We start from the raw sequence: 14,962 nt of genomic DNA, 5'->3' as shown, positions 1-14,962 counted from the left end.
AGACAGGGCCACATCTGAGCAACAAAGAGGCATTCGGGAGGAGGCTCTTAGGCACAACCATAGGGAGGCCTAGCCTCTCCTTTGCAGCAACCGTCTTCCCAAGGGTAAAACCTGTGGTAGAGGGCTCAACCCATCAAACCACCAGTCTCCTATGTCTGTGGTCATGTTAGCAACCATGGAGGTGGGGTAGGCGTTCTCCACAGGCTCCTCAAGGGGGCACTGCATCTTTTTTTTTTTCCTTTTTTTTTTTTTTTTAACTTTCCCTTCTTTTTTAAATCAACTGTATGAAAATAAAGTTAAAAAGAAAACAAACATACAATAAAAGAACATTTCAAAGAGACCATAACAAGGGAGTAAGAAAAAGACAACTAAGCTAAGATAACTGCTTAACTTCCAACATGTTCCTACTTTACCCCAAGAAAGTTACCTAATATAGCAACATTTCTGTGAACTTGCTCCTACTATATCCATCAGAAATTAACAGACCATAGTCATTCCTGGGCATCCCCAGAACGTTAAATAGCTTATCTGTTCTTCTTGGATTATTGTTCCCCCTTCCTTAATTGCTCTCTACTGCTAGTTCCCCTACATTCTACATTATAAACCATTTGTTTTACATTTTTCAAAGTTCACATTAGTGGTAGCATATAATATTTCTCTTTTTGTGCCTGGCTTATTTCGCTCAGCATTTTGTCTTCAAGGTTCATCCATGTTGTCATATGTTTCACGAGATCGTTCCTTCTTACTGCCGCGTAGTATTCCATCGTGTGTATATACCACATTTTATTTATCCACTCATCTGTTGAAGGACATTTGGGTTGTTTCCATCTTTTGGCAATTGTGAATAATGCTGCTATGAACATTGGCGTGCAGATATCTGTTCGTGTCACTGCTTTCCGATCTTCCGGGTATATACCGAGAAGTGCAATCGCTGGATCGAATGGTAACTCTATATCTAGTTTTCTAAGGAACTGCCAGACTGACTTCCAGAGTGGCTGAACCATTCATTATACAGTCCCACCAACAGTGAATAAGAGTTCCAATTTCTCCACATCCCCTCCAGCATTTGTAGTTTCCTGTTTGTTTAATGGCAGCCATTCTAATCGGTGTTAGATGGTATCTCATTGTGGTCTTAATTTGCATCTCTCTAATAGCTAGTGAAGCTGAACATTTTTTCATGTGTTTCTTGGCCATTTGTATTTCCTCTTCAGAGAACTGTCTTTTCATATCTTTTGCCCATTTTATAATTGGGCCGACTGTACTATTGTCATTGAGTTGTAGGATTTCTTTATATATGCAAGATATCAGTCTTTTGTCAGATACATGGTTTCCAAAAATTTTTTCCCATTGAGTTGGCTGCCTCGCAAGTGATTTTTTAAAATTGAAAGTTGTTTGGGCTCTCTTCAGTTGAGTTCAGCATAGATGTGACATTTAAACAAATTATGAACAACAAATTTGATAGATGAACCAGAATAATGAAATGAGGGGAATTTGGATTAGTGATAGGAGATTATGGTGCTATAGTAACATGGACACACTGGGAATTTCCTGTGGTAGCTTCTTAGAATAAACGGCTCTGTTTAAATTAACGATTGGCTAAAAAGCATTTTACCTGAGTATGAGCACTTTTTTTTTTTTTTTCTGAAATTTTCAATGAATCTTAAGGTATCTGCATAAAATAATTTAAAATGGTAGGTTTTTTGTTTTGGTTTTGTTTCCAGTTTCTGTACTTGTTTCTCTGTCAGTGCATGCCTGGAGATAAAGGTATAGACCAGGTGACTTCTTAATGTTCCTGATACTAAAAGATTATATGATTCAAGATGAACTTATGATGATGATTTTTTTTTGCAGATCTACAACCATGGATTCCAGACATTGCCTGCTTTCCATGGGCTCTCTTTGACCTTCACTCACCTGCAGGACCAGTGTTTGACAACTGGTGTCCTTTACCTGCCATTTGTCTGGAAAGAGTATGCTTTCTGGTTTATATGGTAGTTGCATCAGTAGCCTGGAATGCCTTGCTAAAGAAAACATAACTTATAGAGCATTGATTCTAAATTATAGCTGCACATGAGAATCACCTGGGGGCCCTTTAAAAAATGGCCACTCTGGTTGACCCTCAGAAATTCTGATTTAGTGTCTGGGATGGGCCCAGGCATCAGTATTTTTTCCTCAAATTCCCCAGGTGTTTTTTTTTTTTTTTTATGATGTGCAGCTAGAGTTGAACACTACTAATTATGACCTCTGGCTACTCAGGCTCTATTTAGGTCTCTTGCCCCACACAGACCCTCTTCCTTACTCTGTCTTTCCTATCAAACCTTACTTGTCCTATTTCCCATTCCTTCTGGGCCCTGCTTTCCAGAAAACAATGAACTAATATGGTATTGAAGTGCACTAATGGAAGTTAATGATTTACTGTAGTACTCTTCCCATTTATCCTCCCATCCCAGTACATTTGAATGTTAATACAGCTGGAAAAAAAGAAGGAAAGACTATATTCAGGCAAATTCAATGCCATTTTATTTATTTTTAATTAGGTAGGAGGAGAGACAGGCAGATCTCACCTTCAGGAAGACTGTGGCCTTTGAATTCAACCATATTGCTTGGCACCACATGGCCTCCCCAGGTAAGGACCTGTATCTGTCTTGAGTGGGGAATGGGAAAAAATGTGTGTGGCTAGTTAGAGCTCCTGCTCAACTCACTGAGGGGAGCTTGCCTCATACAATTTGTATGTACTTAGCTCTATTTATATGAGATGAATACAGTGAAGATCCTCTTTCCCTTTGTCATCCTGCCACTGGTCTTCTCTGGAGCTGCCGCCACCCCCTCAAACATGAGAGCGAAGATTAATCTCATTTTAAGAGAAATGATCTGAAATGTGTGCACTCAACAACAAGAAAACATTGTATGTATGATTCAGGAGTTGGTCTTTTCTCTTTCTTATTTCACTATTAGCAATGTTTCTAAGCCTTCCTGGCATCTCCTATAATGTGTTCCCATTTTTTCTTGCCAATGAAATATTTGTGGAAGTGTGTAGAAAAGATGGTTGTTTTTCCGTGCCTTATTTACAAAGGAATCTTAGGGATTTTTTTTTTTTTTTTTAAACTTAGCCCTTTCCCCCTTCCTTGGACCTTTTTAGATAATTGTGTTTCCAGTCTGTGATTACTGGAGATATTCTGGGAGAAGAAAAAAGAGCACCAAAGTTTTAATTTGTTTAATTTGTTTTGTTTCTGTTTTTTTCCCTTTGGTATCATGGTCTCTGAAAACATCATAGGGTTTCCGCAATGAGGTCGCAGAGACTTCCCTACTTTCCAGCAGAGGGCATCCTATTCTCACTGAAATTTTCGAAGTATTTGTCTACTCTTGGTGTAGTCATTCCACTGTAAGTTGAAAAGTCCTAGTAGCTTTTCTTTAGAATCTGTATCCTACATTATACTCCTATGTTGCTATATTTGTAAAAGTTTCCTGGAGAAAACCATGTCCACAAGTTATCAGGGTATGGATTATCTATCACAACAGCAATTCCCTGGGTGGTAGACTATCCACAGGTAGTCAAGTCTTCTCAGTTAATTTCAGTTCTATTTGGCATGATGTTGATTGTATTCACAGCTAATAAAAGATATGTGTTTGGTTGAGAGAGTAAAGCAGCTCCTTTTAGGGGCAATTAACAGTCATTTGTCCCTTTAAGGGCGAATCACTTCATACACACTGTCCTAACTTTGCCTCTGCTAACTTGTTAATATTGTCAAAGGCAACCCCAAAAAATATATGAATGCCAACACATTATCCATAGCACAGTAGCACCACAGAAGGGCCTGAGCTTCTGTAAAATAAGGGACCTTAGAATGCCTTTGATTGCTCCTCTGCCTAGATCATGGGGTAAGAAGCAAACATCTGCAGAAGAAAACAGAATTTGCATTTTAAAAGTTTAGGCTAACCACCTAGGCAGATTTAGGCCTAGGAATAGACAGGGTCAGCTATGCCAGATACAGGAGGGGATTCCCTACTTTGTGTAACACCTGACAGTCTCCCTCCTTTGAACTCAATCTTAGAACCACGTGGGGTATGTATTGTTTTGTTTTGTTTTTACCCTCTAGATTGTCAGGTTTGTTCTGTGGAGAAATAATATGAATAATAGCTAGCATTTATTAAACACTTATTATGTGCCAGGAATGTTGTAAGTTGATTTTTTCCTCATATAGTCCTCATAATAACCTTCCAGTGTAGGTAACTATTATTATCCTCTTTTTTATAGATGGAGAAACTGATGCTTATAGATAGTGTTGGCCAAGACTCCATGGCCTCTCTTTTAATCATGACATTATACTCCCTATTTCATGAACTGTTTGAAGTCCACAGCTCATGACCTTTTTTGGGTGTGATGTTGGAGTATCTGGAAGGAGTTAATGGGCAAAGATGAGGCCAGGATCCAGTCAAAGTTGTTTCACCTGTTTACTTCTGCATCTGCTTCCAGTAACTACAGTCTGGAGTTCTAGTAAGAAAGAGACTGCAGATAGCTCAGCCTTTGTAGGGGCTTTTCTAGAACCACTGTGGGCCCCCAGCTATTATTTAATCACACAGCTAGATCAGAGAAGGAGCTGATTTCCTGAAGTCATAGAAGAAGTTGGTGGAAATTCCGGTTTTTGATTACAGTCCCAGCTGGATTTCTGCCAAGATGTGGATGGTGTGTCCAGGGAATCTTGGCACAGGTCCTTCTTATTCCTGTGACCTTTCTCTGGACGGTTCTACTGGGCAGATCAGAAAAGGAAGTGGGAAAGAATACCATACTCAGGGGAGACCACTGGCGAAAGCTTTCAGGGGACCAAGAAGATTTTACTAAGCCTGCTTCTGCTAAATCAAACCTCTGTCTAGGTGGATTTGGGGACTCTGTGCCCCATTGCTGAAAGCGACTACTTACATTGACTGGGTCTAGTACAAGCCATGGTGATAAGGGGCTTACAAAAATAAGAGAAAGGAAGGAAATCTGGACCCTACCCTGTGGACATAGCAGTGTTGGACACAAAATAGCTGAGCAGGAGGAGTGTAGTGTACACATCTAGGGATGCCATGAGGAAGACCGGCCAGGGGACGGCAGAGCACTGACTGCAGAGTGGTAACCAAAAGCCAAAAGGTTGGTTGGTTTGAACAGGTAATAATTTTCATGACTCAGAATTCAAAAAATGTAAATGCAATGTGGTATCCTAGATTGGATCCTGAAACAGAAAAATTAGTGGAAAACAGGTGAAGTTTGAGTAAAGTCTAGAGTTTCATAAATAATAAAGTACATATGAATGTACTATACATTGAAAACTCTTCCATCACTGTTCCCCAGGTACCCAGTTACTTTCCCATAACCAACCAATGTTATTAGTTATGTGTGTCCTTCTCGAGATTTCTTTGTGCACATGCAAGTAAATTTGTGTGCATTCTATATTACACAAATGGTAGCATACTATATACACTGCTCTGGCCATGTTTTTTGTTATTGTTAATTTTAAGATCACTTTAATATTACACATTTAGGAGCAATCTGTTATTTATGAAAATTTTCAATTTAAATAGCACCCTGCAGCTTCAATAACATTGTGCACTGTGGTTTTTTTCACTTATCACTGTAGCCGAGTTTTCTGTTGAGCTATGTGTAATACCAGAAAAATAACCAGGGGTTCTGTCCCAAGAAAATTAGAGCCCATAATAGGACTCAGAGGCCTAAGACTTTTGAGAATGGTCACGATGCCTATTTCAGCATAAACCTATGCTGTGGTCAGGGGAAGTACTGATTCTGACTGCTATTCTTGGGGACCTGGGGGCCTGCACACCTTGAGCATAGGTCTTTTTTTGTTTTGGCATGGACACGAGATTCAGTGAGCCCTTTGTAATAAATAACACAACTCCTAGCATTTAAATGGTGCTTTCCATTTACAAAGCATTTTGTATTATGGGTCTTATTCCTCAACAATCCTGAGACAGAAGTAGGGTAAGATTTGCCCCCATTTTACTGATGAGAAAACTTCTAGAAAGCCTTGAGTCAGGTCTTCTGACTTGAAATCCTGTACCCCTTTCATTCTTTCACACTGGTTCTCTCTGTTGCCAAAGCTCAGTTGATTGGAATGTTTCCTTACCTGTTCTTACTTCCTTAGTTCTATTATAATAGCTGATATTTGAGGGCTTACTGTTAGCAAGCACCAATCTAATTAAATTGTCTCATTTAATCTCAACAGCTCCACTCTACAAGTGCAGAAATCAAGATTCAGAGAGAACAAGTTAGTTGCCCAGAGCCCCATGGCTAGTAGATCTGGTATTTAAATCTGGGACTTCCTGACTCCCAAGTACATGCTCTTAACCATTGTATATACTGCCCTGAACCAGAACTGACTGTCCCATTTCTGTGCTTTTCTCTTCCCAATAATTCATGCAAAATTTTGTTCTGGAAATCCAATATGTTTTTTTTTTTTTTTTTTTTTAATGGTCAAAAAACTTATATTTAGAATTTGCCAGCTGGACTGTTTAGATGATCCCAATTTTGTTGGCAACATCCAAAGCATCATAGTCAGGAGCCAGTCGAACATATGCCTTCTTCTCTCCATCAGGCCTGATCAGGGTGTTGACCTTTGCCACGTCAATGTCATAGAGCTTCTTCACAGCCTGTTTGATCTGGTGCTTGTTGGCCTTGACATCCACAATGAACACAAGTGTGTTGTTGTCTTCAATCTTCTTCATGGCTGACTCAGTGGTCAGGGGGATCTTGATGATGGCATAGTGGTCAAGCTTGTTTCTCCTGGGGGTGCTCTTCTGAGGATATTTGGGCTGTCTTCTGAGACGCAGAGTCTTGGGCCACCGGAATGTAGGTGAAGTGCGGATCTTCTTTTTCTTGTGGCTGTGGACACCTTTCCGTACTGCCTTCTTGGCTTTCAAAGCCTTTGCTTTGGCTTCGGTTTTGGGAGGGGCAGGGGCTTCCTTCTTCGCTTTCGGCGCCATCTTCGTGAAAAGCCCAATATGTTTTTAATATAAAGTGATGGGCAGTGGAGGTAGAGGATGAAGCAAGAAGTAGTGATAACTTAAAAGCCAGACTCTGTGTTTGTGAGCTTCATGTCTTTTTTTGATTCACTGTTTGACTCCAGGCAAAATTTCTCTTTCATTGTCATAGGATTCCCAGTCATAAAAATGGGAATAAAAATTTGCCACAAAGAAAACAGAGAGGGGGAAAAAGTTGATAATATTGAGGTGAAATTGAGATGAAGATATTTGAGTTCCACAGAAAGAAGACATCTTTTTTTTTTTTAAATTAAATTCAGTTTTATTGAAATACATTCACACACCATACAATCATCCATGATATACAATCCACTGTCCACAGTATGATAACATAGTTATGCGTTCATCACCACAATCTATCTCTGAACATTTTCCTTACATCAGAAAGAACCAGAACAAGAATAAAAAATAAAAATGAGAAAAAAAACACCCAAATCATCCCCCCATCCCACCCCATTTGTCCTTTAGTTTTTATCCCCATTCCTCCACTCATCCATACACTAGATAAAGGGGGTGTGATCCACAAGGTCTTCACAATCACACTGTCATCCCTTGTAATCTACATTATTATATAATTGAGAAGACATCTTTTTTATAAATAAATATTCAAGATACCATTAATGCTATGGTAACAGTTACTACTCTGCAATGTATTAAATACAGACCTGGGCATCAGTTTGCCAGGGTCATCTTGCTAAAGGAAGACAGCTGGAAGACACCTCTGTGCACTTTAGTTTGTCTTTCTGTGAATGAACTAGAAGGTCCACCGCCACTCTCTTATGGCCCTGTTAATAGGACAGCACTCTGGGACTGCCCTGAAAGAACCGTCCACAGGGCTTTCTCCCCACTCAGGCTTCTCTCCCAGCTGGTGACTTTGTGGAGCAGATCAGCCTCTATGTAAAGCTCTGTAAATTGCAAGAGACAAACTAAGTAAATGGGAGGCCAGGGGGCACAGAGGATGAGAGTGATGTCATTCAGACTTCGTTAGAACTGACCCTTTTCTGTTGAGACTTTAAGAATGAGCTGTTACAGCACAGGGGAGGATGACTGGTGATCCTATCTGCCTGTGCTTCCCCATAGTCTTGATGCTTTGTTTTACTGAAAGTAGGCAAGTCTAATCCTGTCTTTCCTTGATTCAGTGGATGAGTGAACAGCCTGTGAGTGTCAGAACTCAGTGCTTTTGTGCTGAGAATGTCACATTGTTTTCCAGGGGCTGTCTTAAATCCTCAACCCAATCTCAGCTGCTGCCTCTCGTATTCCTTGGTCTTTAGCTTCTTGTGGTGTGTGTGGGAAGGGGAGAGGAAAGGGAGCAATGGAGAGGAAATGAGGATATGGAAATAGCTCAATGCCACAGCATTGTTTTTGTAGAGTTTAGCTGACTTCCAGGAATCCAGCAAAAGAGGGAACATCTTTTTAATCTGGCAAAAACTACAGTAGATAGGGACAGTACTGCTTATTGAGAAGTTGTAGATGTCATTGGCTTTTTCTGGACAGAAATGTCCTCCAAAGATTCTTTCAGACTTCACCTGAAAGAGATGTTTATCTGGAAGTTATTTTGCCAGATGAACTTTTAAAATCAGTGACTTTCAAATATAAGTGTACATGAGAATCAACAGGGGTGCACGTTAAAATGTCCAGCCCCCACCTGAAACTCAGAGCTAGAGCTCGGCAGCTATGAATGTCAGTATACCTCATACAGCAACTGTTTAAAAAAGCTGAAAAAAAGTTCATATTTCAGTTAGAGATAAGAATGAAGTGGATCTGATTTAGGACTAAGGCAAATCAGGCCAAAGGGTAAAGGACAATAGTGACTGTTTTAAAACTTCAACTTCTGTGTGAAACCAAGGGAAGAGAAGTTTATTTCGTGCAGGATCTATATTCTCTGCAGCACATTACGTAATTAAACTTGTACAGTCAGTTTGTTCAAACACCATAATTACATGGAAATTTGAATAGAAAGTGAGATCTGGTAGGTTTGTATAGATTAGTGTGAAATACTGATACATCCCCAAGTAACTTGGCAGAGAATAAAAATATATTTGCAGGGCCTCCCTGAGGAACTAGGGAAGAATGTGGAAATGCTGGACTTCCCCACTTGGGTTATTGCTGATATTCTCACAAACATTGAGGACTAACAATTTAGTAGGATGAGCCCTCAATCTTTGTTGCTGCAAAGGAGAGGTTAAGCCTACTTATAATTGTGCCCAAGGGTCTCCCCCAGAGAACCTCTTTGCTGCTCAGATGTGGCCTCTTTCTCTCTCTAAGCCCAGGCGGCAGGTGAACTCACTGCCCTCCCCCCTACTTGGGATGTCACTCCCAGGGATGAGCCTGGACCCAGCATCGTGGGATTGGGAAAATCTTCTTGACCAAAAGAGGGAAGTGAAATGAGACAAAATAAAGTTTCAGTGGCTGAGAGATTTCAAATGGAGTTGAGAGGTCATTCTGGAGGGCATTCTTATGCGCTATATAGATGATCTTTTTTTAGTTTTTAGGGTGTTGGGATGGTTAGAGGGAAATAACCTGAAGCTGTGCAACCACAACCCAGTAGTCTTGATTCTTGAAGATGATTGTATAACTATGTGGCTTACATGGTATAAGACGATTGTATAACTTGTGGCTCACACTCCCTTTATCCAGTGTATGGACAGATGAGTAGAAAAATGGGGACAAAAATTAAATGAAAAATAGGCTGGGATGGGGGGTGGTGGAATGTTTTGGGTGTTCTTTTATTTTTATTTTATTTTTTTTGGGGGGGTAAGGAAAAGGTTCAAAAACTGATTCTGATGATGAATGCACAACTATATGATGGTACTGTGAATAATTGTACAGTGGATGACTGTAGGATATGTGAATGTATCTCAATAAAACTGTATTAAAAATAAATAAATTAATTTTAACAAATGTCCAGCCCCACTCTTAGGAATTCTGATTCAGTAGGTCTGGCATGGAGGCCAGGAATCTGCATTTTAAACAAGTAGCTTAGGTAATTCAGATGGCCAGCAGACTGCACTCCCTAAAAGACTGCCTTAGACTTTGTTTGGTTTACATTTGGCTCAGTTTTTAAAACAGTCTCTTTTTTTCTGCTAAAGTCTGTTTCCGTCACTTTCTTTATTGAAGGATTTATTAGCATCTCTACGTTTAATATCTGTTTCATTCTCACAGCATCATGGTAACTAGAGAGACCCAAAGGTTGTTATCCCCACTTTATTGGGGGGCTGGCATTTAGGCGTAGGAAGAGGAAGGTTATGATGAGTCAGAGACAGGTGGGAATTGAAGTCCAGAATTGATGACTCTCAAACCAGGCAATTTTCTGGGGTTTATTTTCTCAGCCCATGATTTAATATTTAATCATAGTTATTCCTTAGGGCTCCAATTCATTGTGCTTGGGTAAGCAAAACATATTTAAGTTTTCAACAAAATAACTTGTCATCAGTGTGCCAGTTTTTGTTAGCATATGGAGACTTGTATTAGTTTCCAAGCTGCTAAAATAAATACCATACAATGGATTGGTTTAACAACAGGAATTTATTGGCTCATAGTTTCAGACGCTAGAAGGCTTGTATCCTCCTGGGGTCAGTTTCTTGTGGCTGGCTGGCAATCTCTGGGGTTCTGTGGCTTTTCCATCACATTGTAAAGCCCAAGAAGGCGTCTTCTTTCTCTTCTGGGTTCTGTTGATTTCCGATTTATTCCCCTATGGCTTTCTCACTCTTTGCCCAATTTCCTTTGCTTATGTTGGATTAAGGCCCACCTTCATTCAGTTTGGCACACCTTTTATAATAACATCTTCAAAGGTCCTATTTGCAAAAGGGTTCATACCCATAGGACCAGGCGTTTGGACCTGAACATGCCTTTTGTAGGATGGTGGGGAGGGTGACTTGATTCAATCCCCAACAAGGCTCTTCTGAGCTTGAGCTAATATCTAGATGATAATATGTGCAGAACTGATTTGATCTGCTTCTCTGCACTTGTTTCCTTTATTACTTCTGAAGTCTTTTTACATAAAGTATACGGGAACAGATTTTTCTTCCCTCTGCCAAAAGGCCCTTCTGATCGTCTTCAAACTTGTAAAGTCCTGTTCCTCAAATTTGAGTAGTGTATAGATACATTTTTAAAGGAAAAAAAATTCCTAAAAACTCTTAGTCAACTTAAATTTTTTTTTATTTTTTTATTTTTTTAGTTTTTATTGACATTTCTCACATACCATACAACAATCCAAAGTTCAAAAGGGTACAACCAATTGACCATGGTACCATCATACAGCTGTGCACCACAATTAATTTTTTCAATTTTTTGAACATATTCATTATTCCAGAAAAGAAATAGACAAAGAAAGGAAACTCCAATCCTCCCATACCCCTAAATACCCCCATCCATTATTATTATTATTTTTTTTAACTTTTAACTGTGGTCAATCGTTTATAATAGTGTTCACTGTGTTATACAGTCCTATGTTTTATCTTTTAATTTTATTCTGGTAACATATATATGACCTAAAATTTCACCCTTTTAACCACATTCACATATATAATTCAGTGCTGTTAATTACACTCATAATGTCCTACCATCACCACCATCCATTTCCAAAACTTTACAGTCAACCCTAATAGAAATTTTCTATAGATTAAGCATTAACTCCCCATTCCCACCCCTAACCCAGCCCCCTGGGACCTTTATTCTAGATTTTTTTTTTTTTTTGAAATAAATTCAAAGTTATAGGAACAGTTGCAAGAACAATACTAGCCCCATACACAGAATTCCATCATACCCTGACCCCCCCTCCCCCGGCAGCTCAATCCACCAACTTTAACTTGCTGTCACATTGCTTTTTCTTTCCCTCCCTCCCTATCATCTATTGCTCTGTCATCTGAACATATGAGAGTTAGCTGCACACATCCTTGAGCATTCACTATAATTCACGTATACACTTCTCATGAACAAGAACATTCTTTCATGCAATCCCATTAAGCGCAGCTAAGAAGTACAATAGATTCAACAATGATAAAAGCTTAACATTCTATATTTCCTTTTCCTTATGTCTCAACTGTGTCCCTTTGAGCCACCTGTCTTCTATCCTCCTGTCCCATCCAAGTTCATCCTTAGTATTCAGTTGTCATCTAGTTAGACTGACTTTTTTTTTTTTTTCAGTTGTGGAAACATATATACAGCCTAAATCTTCCCATTCCACTCCCTCCCTAGCCTTTCATTAGTGGGATTAATCATGTTTAGAATGTTGTAATGCTCTTTCCCACCATCCATTACTAGAAATTTCCCTTCACCTCAAATAGCAACCCTACACTCATTTCTTAACTCCCCATTGCCCCTTCCCCCATTTCTCTTAACCCAAACTCTACTTTTCATCTCTATGGTTATATTCTCTGATAATTTCTTTGTGTTTACTGTGGGGCTTAAAATTAACCTCTTAAATCCATATCAATCTTGTTTTTCTTTGATACCACCTTCACTTCAATAGGACACATAAACTATGTTCCTATACTCCTTCATTCCCCCACCTTTATATAGTTGTCTAAAATTACATATTTTACATTGAGTTCAAAACCACTGATTTGTCCTTAAGAGTTTGTGTATTTTATATCATGTAGGAAGTAACTAGTGGAATTACAGTTCAAAAATTATTGACTTCTATTTGTATTCCATTGTGGTTGGAGAATGTGCTTTGAGTATATTCAATGTTTTTTTTTTTTTTTTTAATTTATTGAGGCTTGTTTTATGTCCCAGCCTATGGTCCCTTCTTGAGAAAGATCTGTGATCACTAGAGAAAAGTGAGTGTCCTGGTAATTTGGGATGTAAGGTACTATATATGTCTGTTAAAATTCTCTATATCTCTTTCTCCTTTCCCTGTCTCTCCTCCAGCGGGGCTCCCCTCAGAATCTGAAGTAGGGCAGGTCTTTCATCGGCAAAGTCTCTCAGCATTTGTTTGTCTGTGAAAAATTTAAGCTCTCCCTCAAATTTGAAGGAGAGTTTTGCTGGATAAAGTATTCTTGGTTGGAAATTTTTCTCTCTCAGAATTTTAAATATGTCATGCCACTGCCTTCTTGCCTCCATAGTTGCTGCTGAGTAGTCACTACTTAATCTTATGTTGTTTCCTTTGTGTGTGGTGAATTGCTTTTCTCTTGCTGCTTTCAGAACTTGCTCCTTCTCTTCAGTATTTGACAGTCTGATCAGAATATGTCTTGGAGTGGGTTTATTTGGATTTATTCTATTTGGAGTTCGCTGGGCATTTATGCTTCGTGTATTTATATTGTGTAGAAGGTTGGGGAAGTTTTCCCCAACAATTTCTTTGAATACTCTTTCTAGACCCTTCTCTTCCCCTTCTGGGACACCAATGAGTCTTAAGTTTGGACGTTTTATTTTATCTATCGTATCCCTAAGATCCATTTCAATTTTTTGATTTTTTTCTCCATTCTTTCTTTTGTTCTTTCATTTTCTGTTCTGTGGGCTTCTAGGACACTGAGATGTTGTTCGGCTTCCTCTAGTCTTGTATTGTGAATATCCAGAGTCTTTTTAATTTGGCCAACAGTTTCTTTTATTTCCATAAGATCTTCTATTTTTTTATTTACTCTTGCTATGTCTTCTTTATGCTCTTCTAGGGTCTTCTTTATGTAGCTTATATCCTGGGCCATGGTCTTCTTGATGTCCTTTAAATCCTTTGCCATGTTTTCGTTCCTCAATTGTAGATCTTTGATTAATTTTGCGAGGTATACTGTATCTTCCGATATTTTGGTTTGTGTGTTTGGATTTGGATTCTCCATATCTTCTGGTTTTATCATATGCATTAAGATTTTCTGTTGTTTTTGGCCTCTTGGCATTTGTTTTGCTTGATAGGGCTCTTTCAAGTTGTAAAGAAAAAGGGATATCGATCTAATTTTTCAGGAACACAGTTTGGTGATGTATGCTTTAACTAACCAGCAGATGGCATCTGTGAGTCACCTATATCCCTCCAGTCAGTTCTCAACCTTTTTTCCGCTTTGTGTGGGGAAATGATTCTTGTGGGTTCAGTTGGAGAACTCAGTTTGGGTGTGTTGCTGGAGCTGTCCGCCCTGAATGTGGGGCATGTGTACGGGTAGCCAGGGAGGAAGTGCAGTTCTAATGTTCAAATCCCCCAGGATCCTGGAGATTCAAGGCCGCCGCAAAAGTCTAAGCCTTCATTTCAGTTCAGCCCCAGCCTCTCTCTCTCGCTGATCCAAAAACCACCAGACTTGGTGTAGCTTCCCTGGGTTCTCCGAGCGGATCCCCCCTCCCAGCCACGTTCCTCCAGGAGCTCAGCCGAGGGACTGCTGTGCTACATCATCAGTGCGTGCCGTCCCACAAGGGAAGCCCTGGGCCGCCGGGCCGTGTGGCGGCGCACTCCCAGCCCGAAGCAAAAATGGCCGAGCGGGGCGTCTCAGCCCCCTCCTCCTCGCACTGTTCCTCCTTCCCAGCTCCAGGACAACTGGCAGGGCTTTGGGCTGTGGGCACGGCCCCGGGCAGGAGTTTATCCAGCCCTCTGGGAGCTAGCTGCTAGCCACGGGGTTTCTTTCTGCTTCCGGCTCTCCCCTTCGTTCCCACGAACCCAAGGGATCTGCTGCGGGCTATCTTCCCGGCCAGACAGCAAGAGGCCAGCCCAGCCCCCTCTTGCTGTGTTTTACTGCATGGTTCCCACAATTGCTACTGGAGCCGCTCCTTTTTTTTTAAACAGCCAGCTGGTCTCCATACGCTGAACCCTGGCTTCCCCAGCCCGCCGTGCAGCTGCGGTTCTTCCAGCGAGCTTACTCACTCGTTTCAGAATGCCAACTCCCGGTTTCACCAAGTATACGGCCCCTCTGGAGCTAGGAGCCCTCATCCAGTTGGTGCATCGCTGTAACTGGTATTCTAGGTCACTTTCTGGTTTTTAGCTAGTGTTTTTCATGGAGGCGTTTTTTTCGCCCTG

At 40.3% G+C, this 14,962-nt stretch overlaps 2 protein-coding genes across 2 annotated transcripts in view; one reads left to right on the top strand and one right to left on the bottom strand.

The window, feature by feature from the left end:
• The first annotated feature begins 2,430 nt into the window (after nucleotides 1–2,430).
• The window catches only part of PPP2R1B (protein phosphatase 2 scaffold subunit Abeta), a 47,772-nt gene continuing 35,240 nt past the window's right edge, over nucleotides 2,431–14,962 (top strand). Inside the window, exon 1 of the mRNA XM_037841400.1 lies at nucleotides 2,431–2,626. Within this exon, the coding sequence (XP_037697328.1) occupies nucleotides 2,614–2,626 (13 nt within the window). The 5' untranslated portion in view covers nucleotides 2,431–2,613. The remainder of the gene's footprint in view (nucleotides 2,627–14,962) is intronic.
• On the bottom strand, nucleotides 6,471–6,988 carry LOC119538460 (60S ribosomal protein L23a-like). Its single transcript, XM_037841402.1, has one exon. The coding sequence runs from the start codon at nucleotides 6,976–6,978 to the stop codon at nucleotides 6,508–6,510; it is 471 nt and encodes a 156-aa protein (XP_037697330.1). The 5' UTR covers nucleotides 6,979–6,988; the 3' UTR covers nucleotides 6,471–6,507.

The sequence above is a fragment of the Choloepus didactylus genome, chromosome 6 (genome assembly GCF_015220235.1).
Source record: "Choloepus didactylus isolate mChoDid1 chromosome 6, mChoDid1.pri, whole genome shotgun sequence".
Classification (NCBI taxonomy): domain Eukaryota; kingdom Metazoa; phylum Chordata; class Mammalia; order Pilosa; family Megalonychidae; genus Choloepus; species Choloepus didactylus.
This window is presented reverse-complemented; position numbering and strand designations above follow the sequence as displayed.

Excerpts from the sequence above, each read along its gene's own strand:
- LOC119538460 (XM_037841402.1), bottom strand. The coding sequence starts at position 6,978 with ATGGCGCCGAAAGCGAAGAAGGAAGCCCCTGCCCCTCCCAAAACCGAA.